General features: G+C 35.4%; 1 protein-coding gene across 3 annotated transcripts in view; it reads left to right on the top strand.

The window, feature by feature from the left end:
* The window catches only part of VWA8 (von Willebrand factor A domain containing 8), a 364407-nt gene that overhangs the window by 36007 nt on the left and 307310 nt on the right, over nt 1–21090 (top strand). For 2 of the 3 annotated variants that reach the window (XM_082365255.1, XM_082365257.1), the window contains exons 3-4: nt 5528–5658; nt 9194–9304. In XM_082365255.1, the coding sequence (XP_082221381.1) occupies nt 5528–5658; nt 9194–9304 (242 nt within the window). The remainder of the gene's footprint in view (nt 1–5527; nt 5659–9193; nt 9305–21090) is intronic. The other variant, XM_082365256.1, reaches the window with a different exon arrangement.

A 21090-nucleotide genomic window follows, 5' to 3' on the forward strand; every position in this document is an offset into this window, starting at 1 on the left:
CTGTGGAGGGAGAACACTATAATTTATGTTCCTTTAATATAAGTATTGTAAAGCCCTTGAATATGCCTGGCCAAAAAAATAGTACCTATTTTTTTGAAACAAGTATTGGCTAGGAATTGAATAAGGAATTTAGCCTAACTTGAACCAGATGTTTTATTTTTACAAAGAGAAGGAAATCCTAGAATATAGGATCAAGCTCTCTGGTACTACTCTGACATCGGTTTATCATTACATGGACTCTTGAAAGGTAGCATCAAAACCACAATGAGGTATCACCTCACACTGGTCAGAATGGCCATCATCAAAAAATCTATAAACAATTAATACTGGAGAGGGTGTGGAGAAAAGGGGACCCTCTTGCACTGTTGGTGGGAATGTAAATTGACACAGCCACTGTGGAGAACTGTATGGAGGTTCCTTAAAAAACTAAAAATAGAACTACCATATGACCCTGCAATCCCACAATTGGGCATATACCCTGAGAAAACCATAGTTCAAAAGGACATGTGTACCCCAATGTTCATTGCAGCACTATTTACAATAGCCAGGACATGGAAACAACCTGAGTGTCCAACGACAGATGAATGGCTAAAGAAGATGTGGTACATATATACAATGGAATATTACTCAGCCATAAAAAGGAATGAAATTGGGTGCTTTGTAGAGATGTGGTTGGACCTAGAGTCTGTCATATAGAGTGAAGTAAGCCAGAAAGAGAAAAACAAATATCGTATATTAATGCATATATGTGGAATCTAGAAAAATGGTACAGATGAACCTATTTGCAGGGCAGGAATAGAGACGTAGACATAGAGAACGGACATGTGGACACAGCAGAGGAAGGGGAGGGTGGGACAAACTGGGAGATTAGGATTGACATATATACACTACCATGCATAACATAGATAGCTAGTGGGAACATGCTATTATAAAGCACAGGAAGCTCAACTCGGTGCTCTGTGACAACCTAGATGGGTGGGATGGGGGGGATGGGAGGGAGGTCCAAGAGGGAGGGGATATAGGTATACATATAGCGGATTCACTTCATTGTACAGCAGAAACTAACACAACATTGCAAGCAATTATACTCCAATTTAAAAAAAAAAAAGAAGGATAGCATCTTGTGCCTGGAAACATTGAGGTCGGGAATTTCTCTCGTGCACTGGGCTGTGTTTATATTAGGTTATGCACGGCAGTTTGCCAGTTTGTTTTGCAGATGTTTGTAATGTACAGTCTTACATCTTGTTTCTATTTCTGGAACACTTTTAAGTATGACTCATGTTTTCTTGAGGTCATCCTAAAAATACAGCTAGTTTCAAGCATTAATGTAAAATATACCACAGACACCACACAGTAGTACCTAATGCTTTCTCTCAGTAGTTTAATGCGACTTCCTGACAAATTAAACGTTTTCTTTGACAAAATACACTATACTAAAATATGAATAAGTGAAAACGGGATTTTTTTTGAGAAGTGAGTTCTCTGATAACAATGTAAACAACAAAATGAATTTGAAATTTTGCTAAAGTAGGTATCACTGGTATCACCAAAACCCAAGAAATAGAATTAGTGTCCATAAAAGCAAGTCTACTAAATTTGATGGAGCCCTGTGCAGTTCATACTTGTAGGGAAAGTCTTGGACCTGAAGATAGAGCCTGTTAAAAAGATTTTAGAGGAGTAGTAGGACATAGTGGCTGGAGTGCAAGCTTTGGATTCAGTTTAGGTCTCAGTCTTGGTTTATGAACTTATCAACTGTGGACAAATGATGCCACCATAAGAACTTTGATTTTTTTTATTCACAAAATGGGGATAATGAATATTTAACAAATGCTTATACTACTATTGGACACTGTTCTAAGTGCCTAATTTAATCCTCATAACCACCTTATGAGTAAGTTCATTTATCATATCCATTATACAGATGGAGAAACTGAGCACAGAGAATTTAAATAACTGATTAAGATTACATAGTAAACAGCTATACTAAAACAGTTGGGATTTAAACAGTTTGGGTTGAGTCTGTATCCTTATATGCGGTAGTCTGCTACCTTCTAGGGTTGTTGTGAGATCTCAATGAGAGTATGAAAAATCATTCGTATTTTTACCCAGCACATGACAGGAAGGCAATAAATTATGACTATCATTATGAGTTATTAAGGGAAGACAAAAGAAGGGAAAAGAAGAGGTCTTGGTGAGGGTATAGCGTAGACTACAAGGCAAGCCACAGGGTTCAGAAGCTGCTTATCCATAGTAAGAAACTTATGTAGAATTGAAATGTAGAGGCAGGCATTTCCAGATGTCTCTGGCAGGCATGGAGTAGTGGCAATACTGCCACTGGTTGAGAACCATTGTTGAGTGGTAAGAGCAAAGGAAGGGACTGCTGAGAATTGTCAGATATGCCTTAGGGCCAGTGGTTCTCAGCACGTGAGGATCATGCTGAATGGAAGACACTCCCATGAACATACTCAAAGTTCTACACGATTCCCAGGATCCGGCTCTAAATAACTCCATCTCCATGCCTTTCTCTCCCACTTAAGAAAGTACACTGGTGTACAAACTGCTCTTTTATTCTAATTTTGATTCTTCTTCAGTTTGCTAAGAAAAAGATAAATTATTCCTAAATGTCAGCACTTTGCTAACACTGACAACTTGGGAGGGGAAGACCTCACATTTGATTAGGAAATCCTGCCTTCGATTTAAAAAAAAAATCTTGAAAAGAAATATGAGTTCCAGGGTCAAGGCATTCAAAATGGAATGGAACTATACTGAGACTCTGTCATTATGAATAGTTACAAATAGTTATAAATAATAAAAGGTGGGAGGAAGCTGAAGAGACCAACTTGGCTTTACCTGATAGAACTTTGGAAATTTCATATTTTAAATAGTCAAGTCCAGGTAATGAAAGGTCAGGCACATTGCCAAAGGTGAATACAAAGAAGCAACGTAAAACTTTACGAATAGTGTAGAGAAGACCTGTGGCCAAAGTAAACTGAGATTTGTGAAAATGTAAAAAAACCCAAAGTGTTTATGTTTTTAATTATATATTTGATATCAAAGTAAGAAGAGGTGGTAGATCTGCAGCACAGGGAGCTTTGTGTAATTTTACTGATAGAGAAATTAGAGCTTCTTAACTCTTATTTTGTTTCATCCTTAAACAGCAAGCAGATGGACTTATCTTGAAATAAGAAAGAGTAGACCATATATGACAAAGATTTAAGCCTGGAGTAGGAAAGAAAAATAATTAAGTGGACATCTGATAGTTAAGAATGAGGTACAGGTGAATTGCTTCCTAGCATTGTGGAGCTCCTTGAGAGATTCTCAGAGGTATAGGTCTTGGGGCAATGTTTTTTATTCTGTTTTTCATTATTGCATTCCTAAGAACATTTTCCCCCAGTTGTCTCTCCCCAATTCCATGGAATTTCAATGCACAGATATATTGTATATCTGTTGATGCACAGCATCCCTTTAGTGGGCAACAGACCATTGTAATAGCTAAGAATTATTCTCAAGTCCCCCTCCAAGAATGAGTTTTTGCCCCCATGCATGGTGTAGAGGCTTCATAGAGGACAGGAGAGGGTGATGAGTCTCCTGATTTTCAGACATAGAAGCATTGCTTTGGGGAAATTATAAAATGGTTTAATGTGACCTCAGTGATGTGACACACCAATCAGTCTGCCCAAAACCTTGTCCTTGATCGTCCCACCATGATTAAGAAAATCAGAAATTTATCTTTATTTTTTCCAATGATTCAATGTTAACTTTTTTTCAGGGAGGGTAGGGGGAACCACCCTAGCAAGATTATGCTGTTGGTGGAGGGGGTGAGGGGAAGCACAGCTTTAGTCCTAAGCAAGCATTCTTAGTTTGATCTTTGAATTCTTTCATGACCTTCCTGGATGATTAAACAAAGTTTAACAAGTATGGGTTATTCAACACATACAAAAGACTTTATGTTTTTTATATACATTTACACACATACATATATATACATATACATAATATCAGTATTGTATGTGTTTATATATAAAATGCAACATAATAGTAAAAGAAACACTGTACCCACACCCAATTATAAAAAGTAGAATGTTGCGAATACTGTTGAAGTTATCCATGAGAATCTCTCTGATTCCATGTCCAAGTATCCTGAATTTATCATTCTTTTGCTTTTTTGCTTTTTCAAGCACTGTTTTATCACATATGTATGTATTTGTAAAGAATTCAATTTGCTAGTTTATTGAGCTTTATCAAAATAGTGATATTAATCATTAACGTATGATTTATTTTGTGACAAATTTTTTTCTCATTTAAGAGTTAAACATATTGTTGGAAGTAATGGTAGTTCATTCTGTTTTTTTGTTGTTGTTATATAATATTCCACTGTGTTCTTTTTATCCCTCTCCTGTCTCCAGTTTTATTTTGAGCCACACTGCTGTGAGTATTCTATATGTTTCGATGTATAAGGGCGAGAGTTTTTCTTGTATACCTAGGAAAGCACTTGCTAGGTCACTGGGTGACTTATAAGTGAGCAAACACAAATTAATTGTATTAGTACAAACATTTAAAAAAATGTTTAGGGAGAAGATGAGTGGATTGATGGGTGATTTAATAGTAGAGTTAGGGACTTCCCTGGTGGTCCAGTGGTTAAGACTCCACACTCCCAGTGCAGGGGCCACGGGTTCGATCCCTGGTCGGGGAACTAAGATCCCGCATGCCGCGTGGCAAAAAAAAAAAAAAAAATAGTAGACTTAGAAGGGCATATACGGAGTAGTCTTCTATTCCCAAAAGAGTTGGTGTAGAATAGACTTAAGTTCTAAAGAAGTCATTTAAGTCTACATCAGACTTCCTAACTGTGAAGTTTGAGAGATCTCACAACCCAGTGCCAACTTAAGTTATAGCTTTAAAAAATTTTTCAAAACTATGATAATCATTAATTGTCTGGGATGATTTGGTCATATCCCGTTTTTAGAACAAAAGAGGTGGGCTTTAAAATTGTGACAAAGTAATGGTACTAGCTGCTCATATCACCCTTGAAAATCACTTTCATTCCTTTGGTGACACATTGTTCAAGCATTCTTATAAGCTTTTTTTTTTTTTTTTGGCCACACCATGTGGCTTGTGGGATCTTAGTTCCCCATCCAGGGATCAAACCTGGGTCCACAGCAGTGAAAGCCCAAGTTTTAACCACTGGACCACCAGAGAATTCCCGTTTCTTTTTTTTTTCCCCGTTTCTTAATAAGCTTTTAAGTATGGGATTATGTGACTCTTTGTGATGTAATAAACTTTGTTCTGTTATAACATTAAATAATAATGGTTTTATTGTAAAACAGTGTGAAAATTCACCAGATGTATGTATGAATGTATATATGTGTATATGTATATATGTATGTGTGTGCATGTGTGTATATATGTGTATGTATATATAATATATATATATATTTTTTAACTTAATGTACTGTCTGCATTGGTTGCTTGAAGACTTATATGTAGTATTCTGATTTGCATTTCATTTTACCTTTTTTCCACCTTAAAGTTTCAGATTCTCTGGCTCAATCAGTAATTCAACATCTAAGGTGGATAATGCAGAAGGATCTTTTGGGGCAAGATGTCTTTCTAATAGGACCTCCTGGGCCTCTTCGACGCTCTATTGCTATGCAGTACCTGGTAAGCAATGAATTCTTGTGGATTCCTAAGGGTCTTAACTTTGATAAGCTATTTTGTAAATAAATTAAGAATTTACAAAAATATCAGGATTAGTCATTGCTTTAAAAATGTTGACGTTGAAGGGTGATTTCTTTATAAAGCATTTGGAATAATTTACTTGGGAAGTAAATGTACATTTGCCTTTCATAGCTTTAGCAAATGTTGTTGTAAGTAGAAAACCCTCCACTTCCAGTAGGAAAGAGATCTATCTAAATTCAGGCAATGAGTAGCAGATAGAATCAGCAACACTGAGATTACAAAACAAAGTGTAGTTTTATACTACTCAAGAAACATTCTTTTATCTTCGGTCCACATTTTGAAAAGCCAAATAATTCTGACTTTTTGATGCTATGTGGTCTTTAAAGGGAGCCTAAGGATTGCAGAATCTCTCTTATGTGTTAACTTGCACTCGTTTTTTTTTTTCTTAAATAGATGAGAAAATAAGTTCAGAGAAATTAAATAACTCACTCAAGCTTTGTCCAGCGAGTAAATGATGGAGCTAGACTTCAGATCTCACATTGCTTCCCCTTTCTGACATGTTATCCTCTTAAATGTTTGTAGTTCTCTGAGTACGGTTGTGAAGTGAGTTGAAATATTCAAATCTTGACACAAATTTAAAAAAATTTACAGGACTTTTTTTCTACTACTTTGTCAGCATTAATAGGCATTGCTCTAATGATTCAAGGAAGAACATTATCAGATGAAGTTGGTCTGTTCCAAAGATACTTTTTAGGAAGAAGAGAAAAAGCTTACTTAAAGTTTCCTTTTGTAACTTGATATTAAATAATTGATTTCTAAGCTATTGAAATATACTTTGTGTACTCTTTTATTTCGGTGGTAAATTTATCTTGGTACTTTCAAAATCATGTAGGGCAGGAATGATAAAAATAGAATGGACATATCAGAAACTAACTCCCTCTGGCTCATAAATTTCATACCTTTTATTTGTTCCTAGAACCAGTTTGTGAGGTACAATGTGCCATTGTAGTATTATCCTCACTTTATTAATATACAAGGCAAAAGTGTCTTGTCTAAGAATGCAGAGTCAGCCACCGAAAATCCCAGGTCTAGAACCTCTTTAGTTTTAAGATGTGCACTCACTACCTGGCTTATTTCAAAGGCCACAATATCTCACTTTGATTTTGTTTCTGGCAAGACTTTGAAGCTTGTTAGAAATGTGGAATGAGCCAGGTTAGGAGATTATGGGAGTCTTGTTGGCTCAAAAATGCACCTCAAGTTTATAAGTATAAAGCTTGTATCTTAAAAAAACAACAACCACCAAACTTTAAATTGTGAATTAGAGCTGAGGCGTCTTTAGGATGTGGAAATACACGTAAGAAAACTTAATAGCCTAAGCTGCCTTCCAAACTCTGCAGTGGGTACTGCTGTCATTAGATATAGGATCCTATGCATAGTAATAGCCAGAGTAGATGACATCTTTAAAGGCAGAAATTTGGGGGGCAAGCCTGTTGAACCAATGAGAAATTAAATAGAAATAATTTGATAGTTGTGTTCATTTCATATTTCACTCATATCAAATGAGTTTTGTAGATAGTTCAAAAAAACCCAACAGACCTCTGCCGCCTCGCACATCTGCTGCTCCTGGTGCTGTTTGTGAGCTTGCTGGTACCACTTCTGTGAAGCAGCAGCTGAGGAGATCTTGGTGCTTGTCTTGGCTGGTAAAGGGTCCCAGGAAACTCAAGACTGAGGATAACATCCTCAGTGTGGCAGTTCAGGGTGCTACCGTGGTACAATTTAACAGTAAGAGGCATACACCACTTTGTCAACCAATGTGAATGACAGGGTTTTTCATGTGGGAGATCGTATTCAGACAATCAATTAAACAAGACAGGAGGTCTTTCTCAACTTCTGAGATGGCCCACACTCTTGTCTGTGGAGTGTGTTTCTCTCTAAATAAATCCACTTCTTACCTAAAAAAAAAAAGAAAATTCTATAATTAAGAAGTCAGGGCTTCCCTGGTGGCGCAGTGGTTGAGAGTCTGCCTGCCAATGCAGGGCACACGGGTTCGAGCCCTGGTCTGGGAAGATCCCACATGCCGCGGAGCAACAAAGCCCGTGAGCCACAACTACTGGAGCCTGTGCTCCACAGCAAGAGAGGCCGCGACAGTGAGAGGCCCGCGGCTGTGTTGGGTCTTCGTTTCTGTGCGAGGGCTTTCTCCAGTTGCGGCAAGCGGGGGCCACTCTTCATCGCGGTGCGCGGGCCTCTCACTATCGCGGCGTCTCTTGTTGCGGAGCACAGGCTCCAGACGCGCAGGCTCAGTAGTTGTGGCTCACGGGCCTATTTGCTCCGCGGCATGTGCGATCTACCGAGACCAGGGCTCGAACCCGTGTCCCCTGCATCGGCAGGCAGATTCTCAACCACTGTGCCACCAGGGAAGCCCGCAATTCGTTCTTATTTAGAGAAACATCATTTGGTATCACCACATCTTCACCACTATGGTGTATGTTTTCTCTATTTAAAACTTTTCCCCTTCTTTCCACATATACTGAAATTTATGGGTGCATGGGAAACAGCACATTTTAAAAAACTAAATGACAATAATAATATATCTTTATCAGCATCACATCGAGGCAAGGTGGAGAAAAAAAATCCCATTGTGTGGAAATATCCCCTTTCACCATTAATGGCATGCTCATTCAACTTTTTTCTTTATACTCGTCCAGTAAATTAATTTGTTCTTCCTGTTTAGTAAAAACATATTGTATGCCTTATTGGATTGGAGCATGTCATTGCTTTTAATTCAACGTTGTAAAACCAAGGATAATGTTAAAAACTTTTTGTACATAGTTGCTACATATATGGCAAAATTAATTTAGGGATAGATTAATTATTCTAAAAGAAATGGATTCTGGATGGTTTCTCCTTCAAATCAAATGATTTTTTGTGTGTGAAATAATAACCCCTTTACCCCCCTTCTCCTTCTCATCTTACTTCTTCTTTTCCTTCCTGAGTAGTTATGTATGTGTCTCTCCTGACTAATGATATTTACCTTATTTTCACACTTGTTAAATACCTAACATATTGTATCAATATATAGTTGGTAAACATTGGTTCATGTAGTAAATTAATTTAAATCACCCTTTTAAAAAAAGATGAACACTACTTACAGAGATGACTATCGTTTGTCTGAAAATCAAGTAATAGCCAAATTATTACTCTTGATATTTGAAAAGAACTCTACAGGAGACATTAAGATTTATAAGATCTAATTTTGATTATTATTGCTTAAGTAGTAAGTAATTAAGTCATAAATTATTGTGTACAGTAAAAGTAGAGCTCTGAGGAGAGATATATACATATTTTGGTTAATGCTGAATTTATTGCATTTTTCTTAAAGCTGAGGCTCAGAAGGCTTTAATCTAGAATTACATTTAAAATGCTCTTCTGTAGAGTGACATTGTCAGATAACTGGCTCCAAAGCATATGTTGGGAACTTGATTTTTATTCTGGGACAATTACACGCTCTGCTCTTCAGGAGTTGACCAAACGGGAGGTTGAATACATCGCCTTATCAAGAGACACCACCGAAACTGATCTCAAACAGCGTCGAGAGATCCGCGCAGGCACGGCTTTTTACATCGATCAGGTAAGTGCTTACCACACTCCAACACATGATTGTTTACTCCTGGTCTTTAAGAAATTGATTTTTGAAGTAGAAAAAGAGTAGCTCATGTAATAGTGAAAGATGGATGTACTGTGCTCTCTCAAGACAGATTTAATTTAGTTTTTTGGTTTTCCTGTTCTAAACTAAGAAGGAAATGCCTTCTTAGTTTAGCACTAAATAAGAAGCCATAGTTGAAATTAGTGGTTCTAAAATGTTAGCTAAAGATCAATATGCTGATTTCTTAATTTTCAGTTGCTTCCTATTAATTGCCTATAGAAATTTGTTTTTTTTAAAAAAAGAATTAAGGCGATTTTAATATAGGAAATTCTCTAGCACATTTATTAAAGTATTCGCAATATAAAGGTCAAGTTTATAAAGCTTTATTAAACATACTGAAATTAGATATATACTTCCAGGAACTGCAACTTTTTGGAGAGAGTACTTAGGTGTAGGTTACCAATTAAAATAATATTTTTTGAAAATTATAATGAAGCTTGTTGTACATTTCTTTAAATATATTGCTTAAAATATTAAATATTGTTCTTTGTTAGGAATACCTAATAGAAAAAAGGACAGAGGCTTTAAACATTTCATAGAGAAAAGATTTCAAATATTCAGTAAATTCATGACAAGATGCTTGATCTTCTTGTTTATAAAAATAAAAATTAAAACACTAGTGAGCTGCTGTTTTTCTTTCACGTATCAGATTGGTAGAGATTAAAGAATTTGCTAATGTCCATTGTTGATGAGGAAGAAGGGATGAGGAATCAGCATTGCTGTTAATGGGAGCGTAGATTGATGCAATTTTGAAAGAAAATTTGGTGACTATCTATCAAAAGAAAAATTAAACATATTTGTATCCAGCAGTAATATTTCTAGCAATTTTTCTTTCCAATGTTATTCACACAAAGCGTGTGAAGTTATATATACAAGGATGTTTATTGTAGCATTGTTTGATATCATATAAAACTGTAAGTGAAAATTATAATGATGTACATTTAGGAGACTAATTAAATAAATAACGGTAACTAGAATTCTCTGTCACCATTTAAAAAAATGAGATGAATCTGTATGAGGTGATAGGAAAGAAGTCCAGGATATATTAACTGAAAAAAAAATGAAGTTGCAAGACAGAATATATAATATGGTCCCATCTGTGATTTAGAAAAAAAGAAGAAATGTGTAAATGTTTGTGTGTACATTGAAAATTTCCAGAAGGAAACACAAGAATCAGTAAACAGAGCTGACCTCTGTGGAGGTATGACTGGGCATTTGGGGTGAGGCAAGGAAAGAACATTCATAATTGTTTAAATTTGAAGCTTTCCCAGGAGTGCACACTATTACTTATAATTAAAAGAGCGAAATTGTAAGAAACACTGAGTGAAAGAATTTTTGGAGACCAGAATATTCACATTGTCACGTAGATTGCTAATTAATTACAAAAGGAAAAATGTACTTAAAGTGATTTGACAATAACTACCTTAAACAGTGGTGAGCAAACTTAGCATCATATGGTGGGAAAATCTGAGAAGTTCAGACTTGCAGCAATTAAAAAAGTAGTGCTTTGTGGATGAAGCACATGAGTGTATTTAAAGAAATCCATTTTATTCACATAATGCCAAATGTTCACTTTATTTCTAATTATAAATGGGAAAAAAATGTACTTTTACAATGCTTGCTTCTTTTCTGGACCCAGTGAGGATGAAATGAAGGAGATGGGATTTGAGTTGAGATAGTGAGGGACTGAGGAGAGAGATTAGAAAATGAGACCACAGCCTGTTTAGAGGAGAGGGGATAGGAATATATTTAAGTGACAGTGAAAGAACTGGTTTTGTCTGGTAGAGCATGGATTTAAAAACATATTTTTTGAGTGGATTTTATACCTAGATGATTGTTGCAATGCAAATAGTAAGGAAGAGAAAGGGATTTTTGTATGTTTATTATTTTAAAGACAGCTTAAAACTTTGCCTATTCAGAAATCTCAGAAATGGAGTTATTTTAGGTAACTAAGTTTATTGATTAGCTAAAGATTTATTTCTTGAAGCATAATATAAATTATTTAGATGAAACTCTGATATTATATTCTCCTTGCCATTCTAAAAAGCATAGTTTCAGATGATATCTATTTTACCATTTATAAAATATTTAAAGTGCTATGTAAATGTATGGTAGTATTTTATACTTTAATGTTTTCTTGGTGAATCCTACTTATTATGATAAACATCAGCTCTTTAGGGTGCTGTAATGCACTGACACCTTCAGAGCCTGTGATGGAGATATAGGCATGTTAGTCCTTTCTCTAAGTTGCTTCAGGCTGTTTATGAGATTGTATCTAATTTTTTTTTTTTTTCTTCTCTCTTATTTGGCAGTTAACGTTCCTTACTGTTTGCTCATAATCGGATCCTATCAGCTCCTTGCTTAAAGCCATGCAATCCCATCACACCCAGAATAAAATCCAGACCCCTAAACAAGGCCACCATACTCTACAGGACCCAACCTTGTCAACCTCATCTCCTTTCTTCTTTCCCTTGCTTTCTAGACTCCAGCTACAGTGACCTTCTTGTTCTTTTAAAAATAGACCAAGTGCTTTCCAGCCTCAGTGCCTTTGTACCTGATATTTCCTCTGCTTGGAATGACCTTCTCCTGGATCTGTATATTCCTGCCTCCTTGTCATTCAGCTTATAAATTCTCATAACATTCTATAATCACTGATCACGCCCATGCCCTTTCCACATGAACCCTGCTGTCATATACATAATGTAATCAATCTTCAGAGCACCTATCACTCTCTGAATTTACCTAATTATTTCTTTGTTTTCATGTTGATTGTCTGTCTTCCCCACTAGAATGTAACTATTTTGCTTATCTCTGGCGCCTAAAAACTGTTTGGAATGTAACTGACACTTATATTTTATGACAGGTTTCTCCTTTGGTTAATCAACCTTGTTAAAATTTTAAGTAAATTAAGAATAAATAGGCTCTGGATGGGACCAGGGGGCTTTCCAATGGAAAATGTATCTGTCCTTTTGACATCCATTTTGAGTCATCAGAATGAATAATTACCATCTGAATTCTAAATATTTGAAGTTACCAATTGATTACCAGCTACTCATGTTTGTTAGAGTGAAAGATCTTTATTTTATTTAGAAATTTCTTTTATTGAATATTCTTAACCATTGACTTTGATGTCTGGGATCAAGGGAAAGGCAGTATCCACATAACCATCAGGTGAGGTTTCCTAAGGTAGGCGGGCCAACCTAGATGAGAAATACCTGTGGCCATTTAGTGGGTGCTAGGAGAAAAAGTTTGGGGTTTTCAGTGTGGTTGACATTGTATGCACATATGACTGATGTCCAGGTAATTTCTAATTGACATTTCAGCTGGAAACCTTGACAAAACTCCCAAATCTGAGTTGGGGGTCATGGCCATAGACTGCTTTTTTTCATGCAGGATTTTGGATAATTGATGATAAAATGAGAGGTTGAACTCAATTGCTACTCTTGAAGATCAGAATTAGGTTAATAATTCTGTAGTAGGGAATTTATATTTTCTTTCAAAATAATGTTTATTACTTCTGATGAATAAAGTCATAGATGCTCATTTTGTAGATATATATGTGTGTGTATACACATATAGTATTTATTAATTAACAAATATTTATTGAAATGACTGCTGTGTGTCTAGGTACAGTGAACAGAAGAAGCAAATTCCTCCCATCATAGAGCTTATGTTTTAGTGGGGGAAACAAAATAAACATAGTAAAGAAGGACAGTATAATAGAGCAAGTGATAAAGAGCATAGGGAAGAATATGAAAATTATTTATCTTCCCCTTCAAGACCAACAGTGTGAATATTTTCTGTATTTCTTTCTATGATGCCCATATTCATATCTATTTAATCAAGTATAGTAATTTTTATAAAAATGGTATACTATGCATATAAAGTTTTACATTCTGCTTTTTTAAAAACCTGATATTTTTTTAGGAGCATTTTCCTGTGATATTAGATATTCCTCAAAAATATGACTTTTAGTGTCTGTACAGTATTTCATCAAATAGATGTGACATTATATATTTAATATTCCCATTTTATCTACCTTCCCATGTTGTTGGTCATTCAGGTTCTTTCTAAGTTTTCACTGTTATAAATAACTCCTTGGTGAATATCTCTGTACTTAGATCTTGTTATTACCATGGATGATTTTTTTAGACTTGAATGCTGGAAATATGATCAAAGGGTCTAGACATATTCAAGAGTCTCGATATACATATATCGCCAAATTGCTTTCCAGGAAGGGTGTTCCAACTCATACTCTCATCAGTATGCACTGAGTGATTGCCTCATAGATTCTTGTCAATATTGAGTATTTCCATGTATGTACTTTGCCAAACTGATAGACTTTAATTTGCTTTAAAAAGTATTAACCAGGTTGAATCATTTTTACGTTTATTGGCTATTGCTTCTGTAAGATGTCAATGAACTGAGTGGATATAGAAAAGGAGAGAGATACTGATGAAATAAACAAGTTACCATCAGTCAAGAAAATGTTGACATATACCCCATGTTTGTCTATGTAAATATTTACTGTAACTTATCCACTTGTTAATGTGAAGGTAACTTAAATATTTTTTTATGCAATTGTTTTGCTAAATAGATTATAGGAACTTTTTGAAAAGAAAAATAGGTTAAAGAACAGAAATATGAAAATTTATGTGACATATTATGACACTTATGGAGAAATAAGGAGATTAAGATTTTTTGCTACCATATTAACTTTCATTTGTCTTTGAAGGTAAAATAACCGAAGAAAAGCCTAAATGGTTGATATTCTAACCCTTTAAAAATCTATTACTTTAATTTTTTTCCTTACCTTACTTGTTGACATTCTTATCATTAATTCTGTTTATTGTCCTGTGAGCCAAAGAGTCCTGTGTCCAAAGAGCCGGAGAGGAAGACTTTTAAGTCATTATACATTGCTTGCATTTCTCAAATATAAGCTGTTACAAATTAGCTAAGCTACAAATAAATTGTGATTAAGTTTTTATGTCTGGCTGATAGGAGACACTCTATATAGCGTTAATTTGGGGAGTAGAAAGCCAGGATGGGGAACTTCAAATGATTTTTTTCAACTTTTCTAAACCAGTAACTCTTTTCACACTAGAATCTTGTTAATTTGTTTGACACAATAATGTCAAGTTCCTTAATATACAATATACATATTTAATATTACATATAAAATGCACTTTAAACAATTACATAATATTTTAATGTATTCTCTGTTTCAGATAATTCTTGATTCTCTTTTATTAGTAGAAAAATAAGGATTAACTTTTTTTAATATGCTGCTTAAATGTTACAAGTCACTAAAAGCAACTCCTAATACATCGAATAACAGTGCTATTGATCAGAAGATGAGATTTTTACCTTGTATAAGTGCCGTTTACTTATTTTAGCAAATAGGGAAAAACATTTACTTGTTTTTTGAGAATGATTGAATTCTAGTACCTGCACCAAATCCTTTGCAACCGTATTGTTATAATATGTCCCAATTGTCACTAGGACAGTTGGAAAAGTTCTCTCTATGTTTACTCTGGCCTCTGTATTAGTCAGAACTCAGGCCATGGCTCCTTACCATGTTGCCATCTTGCTCAGGCCAACTGTTATCTACTCATATGTTAAATGTTTGACAGATTTATATAATTCATTTAAAAAGGATCAAGGGAGATAAAAATAACTTTCATTGAGGAGACCTCTGTTGTGCTAGGTGCTTGATATGACTGCATTTAATCCTCAAAACATCCTTAGGATGGAGGTGACTTCCTCATCTTATAGGTGAAATAAGAGTCTTTAGAGGGCTATGGTCATACAACTGATAAATAGCAGTGGTAAGATTTGAACCAGGATCTGTCCAGTTCCAAAGTGTAGCTTCTTTCTGTCATATGCTACTTCCTTGAAAGAGCAGTGATGATGATGATGATGATGATGATGATGATGATGGTAATGACAATGACGACAACTACTACAAAGATAATAGTATTTGTAATAATAACAGGCAAGTGGTTTTTTTGGTAAGGTTTACTATGTGCCAGAGGTTATCGTATTTAATCTTTACCATAATCTATGAGATAAGCACCATTACTAGAAAGAAATGGAGGCTTAGAGAGGAAAGTGACTTATCTAAGTCACCCATAGCAGGTGGTAGAGCAACCAAAAATCAATCTGATCCTATTCTGATATTTCAAAATAAGGAACTTGAAATATAAATTTTTTTCATTTTTCTTTGGCTTCTTCAATGCTGTTACACTGTAACCATTTTGAGTATTTGAATTTCTTTGGAACCTATTTTCATTAGATCATGACTGTATTAATAATAATTTATATTTTAATAGGTTTTATAGCTTTAAATATTTTTCTAGTACTGCTTTGATTCATAAATAGTGGCATTGTACAGTACCCCTTGAGGATATTCTCATTTAGTAAATGAGGACACAGACATCCAGATTAATTGTTTGCCTAAGGTCTTTTATCAAATCAGAAGCAAATCTAGAACAGGGCTTAAGACAGTTTTTGATTTTAGGTCATGCAGCTGCTTTTATCTCAAACTACTTTGTATCCATGTGTTAGGTGGTTAAAGCTGCTATATGGGGTGCTTTGTCCAGAAGGATCTTTCTGCATTTTGTCTGATTTCTATTTGAGAAATTAGGTCTCTGGAAGTTCTATAGCTTGAAGGGCAGGAAATGATCCTTATGGTTGATCTAATTTCTACATTGAGGAATGATCACCAGTATTCATTCCACATAAAATATATATGCACTGCTCCCTTCTTTTTTTTTTTTTTAAATTTCACAAGAAAAGTTATACCACAGTTATTTTATTTAAAAATATGTATAGAAAAGTTTTGAAATATGTAGCCTACATCTCTCATGCTGACAGTTAAACTTGTTCAGTTCTGTTTTCATATCAAGTGTGGGCATAGGTAAGTATTATTCTTCATATAAAAATTCTAAACTTACGTAACAGCATCTTTTAACTGAATGGTTACATTTTCATTCCATAAACACTAAAAGCCTGCTGTGAGCCAGTTTTGCACCAACATGACATAAAAAACCAGGGTTCTCACTCCTTGAAGACCTAAGAATCCTGCTGGGAAGATTAAACAGGTATATGAGAGAACTAGGAAAACTTCAGTGTTGTGGTTCCACACTTAAGTGCTGAGCAGACAGAGGGCAAAGGGGGCATTAATGCAAGGAGGTTAAGATGCTTGGGCCTTTCTTGGGCCCAAAACTTGTAACACTTTTTTCTCTCCAGCATCTCCTGTTAAGTCTGAGATTTATAGTCTGGTACAAAGTGTTGCTGATATATTAAAGTACTTAATGGATTTGCTATTCAGTTGTTTTTAACATCCTTCTTTACAAATATGAACAGACTGCATTAATAAAGTTTGACAGTACTGATTAAAGTATTTTAATCATTTTATAGACTATTTTAAGAAAGAATCAGGAAGCAAAGAGATACTAAAATAGTAACGTTTTCTCCTTTTAGCCAATAATTTTGCCTACCTTAAAAAATTTTAATTTGCATATGCTCTGGGTATATAACTACATTACCAAAGGGCAAGTTGGGAGGAAAGTTAAAAATCTTGGGTGATCTTTTGCACGTCGATTTTCTTTCATTTTTTCCTAAAAAATTATACCACTCTTATAAGTTTATAATCCTCTTTTCATATTCTTATCTTTGAATCCAATTGCAGTATAAAGCATCCATCCTCATTGCCAATTAAATGTTGTATAAAATAAATAAATAATTTAACATTGAATTAATAAGAAAAAAGTTTGGATTTTTTAAAATTAAATTTTATTTTTTTTATTGAAGTAGAGTTGATTTACAGTGCTGTGCCAATCTCTGCTGTACAGCAAAGTGACTCAGTTATACATATACAGACATTCTTTTTTTATACTCTTTTCCATTATGGTTTATCACAGGGTATTGAGTATAGTTCCCTGGGCTATACAGTAGGACTTCGTTATTTATGGGAGGATTTATTATTATTTAATTTTAAAACATTTATTTATTTATTTAATTTTTGGCTACGTTGGGTCTTTGTTGCTGCGCATGGGCTTTCTCTAGTTGTGGCGAGCAGGAGCTACTCTTTGTTGCAGTGCGCCAGCTTCTCGTTGCGGTGACTTCTCTTGTTGCAGAGCACGGGCTCTAGGCATGTGGGCTTCAGTAGTTGCAGCACGCAAGCCCTAGAGTGCGCAGACTTCAGTAGCTGTGGCTCGCGGGCTCTAGAGGGCAGGCTCACTAGTTGTGGTGCACGGGCTTAGTTGCTCCACGGCATGTGGAATGTTCCTGGGTCAGGGATCGAACCGGTGTCCCCTGCATTGGCAGGTGGATTCTTAACCACTGCACCACCAGGGAAGTCCCAATGGGAGGATTTTAAAAAATATTCTTAATAAAGTTGCGGTAAATCATGTAATCATGTATCTTGCTGCTGAAATAGATGTTATAGATGGCGTGATTCAGTCCCTGTTTTCCAGCAGGTAAAATTTCATCACCTTAAGGACAACTGAGGACTAGACATATTGAGATATGGTGCCTGCTCCAATTAGCTCTTTTAGTAAAGAAGCAGGAAATAATGAAGGCTCCCATTGGAACGGTGGCAGTGAGAATGAAGAGAGTTCATGGATGCATGAGATATTTAGAGGTTACACTTATATTGTTTGAGGAATCAGAAGTAATGAATCCCGGATGGCAGGAGAATCAGTGAAACTTTAATTGAAGTAGACATTAGGAAAAGGGCCTGGTTTAGGGAAGAAGTCATGAGCTTGATTTGATTAAGCCTGTTGAGTTTGAACAATCCATATGGAGATATTTTTTAAAGGTATTTGGAAATGTGAGCATGGAGCTCAGGAGAAAGGCTAGGGTCACACAGTATATTCCTCAAGAATAATGAAATAAAGAAAATGGAAAAGTCTTACCTATTGTTGTTATACTTAACATAGCAGATAACAGAGCACCTGCCATGTAATTAATACTCAATGAATGAATAAGAATTTGTGGGTGTAGGTTTGATCTTTGCCAGTGGAATAACCAATGAGAAAAGAGTGGGGGAAAGGTTAAGAATAAAATCTTGGGAAACACTTGCCTTTTAGAGGACAGGAGGCAGAGGGAGGGCTGGGGAAAGCCAAGGGGAAACCAACCTGGTAAATGTTCATAGAAGATAAAGCACAAGAGAGGATCAACGGAAGAGGATTGAAGGACAGGAGAACATGAAGATCAAGAAAAAGCTTGATTTTTTGCAGTTTTATTTTTGGTACTTTCAAGTGAGCAATTTCAGTAAAATAAGGGTGATGGATGCGTATTAGAGGCAGTTAGTATGTGGACTATTTTCAAGAGGCTTGAAAATAAAGGAGAGGAAAATGGGAGCATATTAAGAGGTATCAGAAGACTGTAGATTTTCTTAAAGTACAAACATGTATGTAGAAGAAAAGGAATCTGAAAATGCAAATAAGATATGGGATAGTTGACGGAAGATTTTGGAGGAGGTGAGAGGGAATGCCATAAGCTCAGAGTACAGAGAGCTAGTCTTGTAAGGGTAGGAGTGATACTTTGTCAGAGACAAAGTTCCTCCTCCTCATCATTTGAATATGCTCAAGTCTTTGCATCATTAAAATAAATGACTGCTGCTACACTGTCCCCAGCTCCATCTCCCTTTCTAGCAACAGGCCCCTCCCTTCTTCTCTTCATGGCCAGTTATTTTGTAGAATGTTGCTCGGTATGGGTTTGTCTGATGTTTCCTCGTGATTTGATTAAGATCATGCATTTTTTTTTTTTTTTTTTAGCAATAATACTATAGAAGAGATGTTGTGCCCTTTTAGGGGTGTCATATTAGAAGCTTAGTACATGAAATTGATACATCTCATTACTGTATGTTAACTGATCACTTGGTTAAGGTGGTATCTACCAGGTTCCTTCACTGCTGTGTTATTTTTTCCCTTTGTCGCTTATAAATATCTTGTTGGGGGAGATGTTCTTGAGTCTTTGCAAATATCCTGTTTCTCGTCATACTCTTACCCACTAATTTTACCATCCATTGATGATTGTTGCTTCCAACAGTTATTACTATGGTGTGTGCCAAATGGTGACTTCCTATTTCTAACCCTCTTTCAGGGTAGAGGTTCTTAACTTGAGGTCTCTATTGTAGACATATACCTGTGTGCATTTTACTCTGGAGAAGAGGTGCAGCATTTATTTATCAGGTTTTCAAGAGATCTTTTTCTATCCATCACTCCTTTTCAACTATATGATCACAGCACCTAACTCCATTAAGATAGATGAAAGGAATCCTTTGTGTATTTGACTTCTGCTTCTGTTCTCTCTTCCCTGGCCCACAGTTGGGAAACCACTAAATTTTGATATACATATCTCTAGTTTTATCTCAGAGAATATGTATTTTCATCTCTATGAAATGTTTAAAAGTTAAATACAATATTTAGTCTGTTCTATAACTAAGATTGATAAAAAATTTTAGCTTTTTAAATGTAATATTGCCACAAGTTGTGATAACTTAGTTTTCTTTCTTTTCTTTTCTTTTTTTTAATTGAGATATAGCTGAGTTTCTTTTTATTATGAGCTGTGTTTTCTTGGAGTAAATAGATTCCTGTGAAAGAAAGCTTAATTGAGACCTTAGCTGAAACATGAATTTTTATAAGAAGTAGTTTATGTTTTATTTTTAATGTTCCAGAAGCCATTTCTATAGATTTGTCCTTTTCTCAACTAGCAAAAATGAGATTCTTATTTTTTTTGCTCTTTAGGAGCTACTAAGTCACTTCTATCCATGCATTTAAAAAAAATAAAGCTGCTACCTCAAGATAGTCAGTTTTGTAGGTTTATTCATGAATTGATCTTATTTTTAAAATAGGATGATCATCTTGAGTCCAATTGTGGTTTTCATAAAAGTTTATTTTTTTATGATAGTACATAGACACTTGAAATGAATTCTGCAATATACTGCAAAATTCAACAGCTTATTAAAAGGAGGCTTGATTAAACAATGCCTGTTTTTTTTGCACAGTTGGAAAGTCAATGCTTTGCTATTTGAGAAATTTCTTTGTATATTTAGTCTCTCTAAAAAAAATAGAGATAGTCTTTTTCCTCCCTTCAGATATTCAGGTTGTTTGGTGGCGAATTACTATAGGGAAAATTAAATTTTAAGCAAAGGGGTCAGTGTAAAACAGACAGATTTTTCTAGTAAAGCAGTATGGTATATATAAGCCTGGGGGAAATCTCAACCAGTTCACTGTTATAAAAATACCACGTGTGTGGCAACTAATATAAGGAAAAGTACTGGAATGATAAATGCCATACTGTGATAGACATGTATGTTAAGTTAAGGAGCTTGGACTTAGAAGGGAGAGAAGGGAGGAGATCTGAGACTTAAGCAGGGCCTGAACTAGAGGAGTGGTAGAAGGAATGAGTTCCAGAAATATTAAAGAAGTCCAATCAGCAGGACATGGTGATAAATTGAATGTAGGAGATGAGATAGGAATCAAGGACCTGGCATGGGTGAATGGTGCTCCCACCTTAAATAGAAAGATAAGAGAAAGAGAAGGTTTGGGGGAAAATCTGATGTGTTCACTGTTGTACAAGAGAGCCTGAGGTGCTTCTAGAGTCTGGTTGGAGACATCCATGTGACAGGACTATGTGGTGGGGCTTGGGGGAACCTGAGGTTGAGAGTCGTTAGCATAACAGTGGTGGTTGCAACTATG

Source organism: Balaenoptera borealis, assembly GCF_965194805.1.
Source record: "Balaenoptera borealis genome assembly, chromosome: 18".
Lineage (NCBI taxonomy): Eukaryota > Metazoa > Chordata > Mammalia > Artiodactyla > Balaenopteridae > Balaenoptera > Balaenoptera borealis.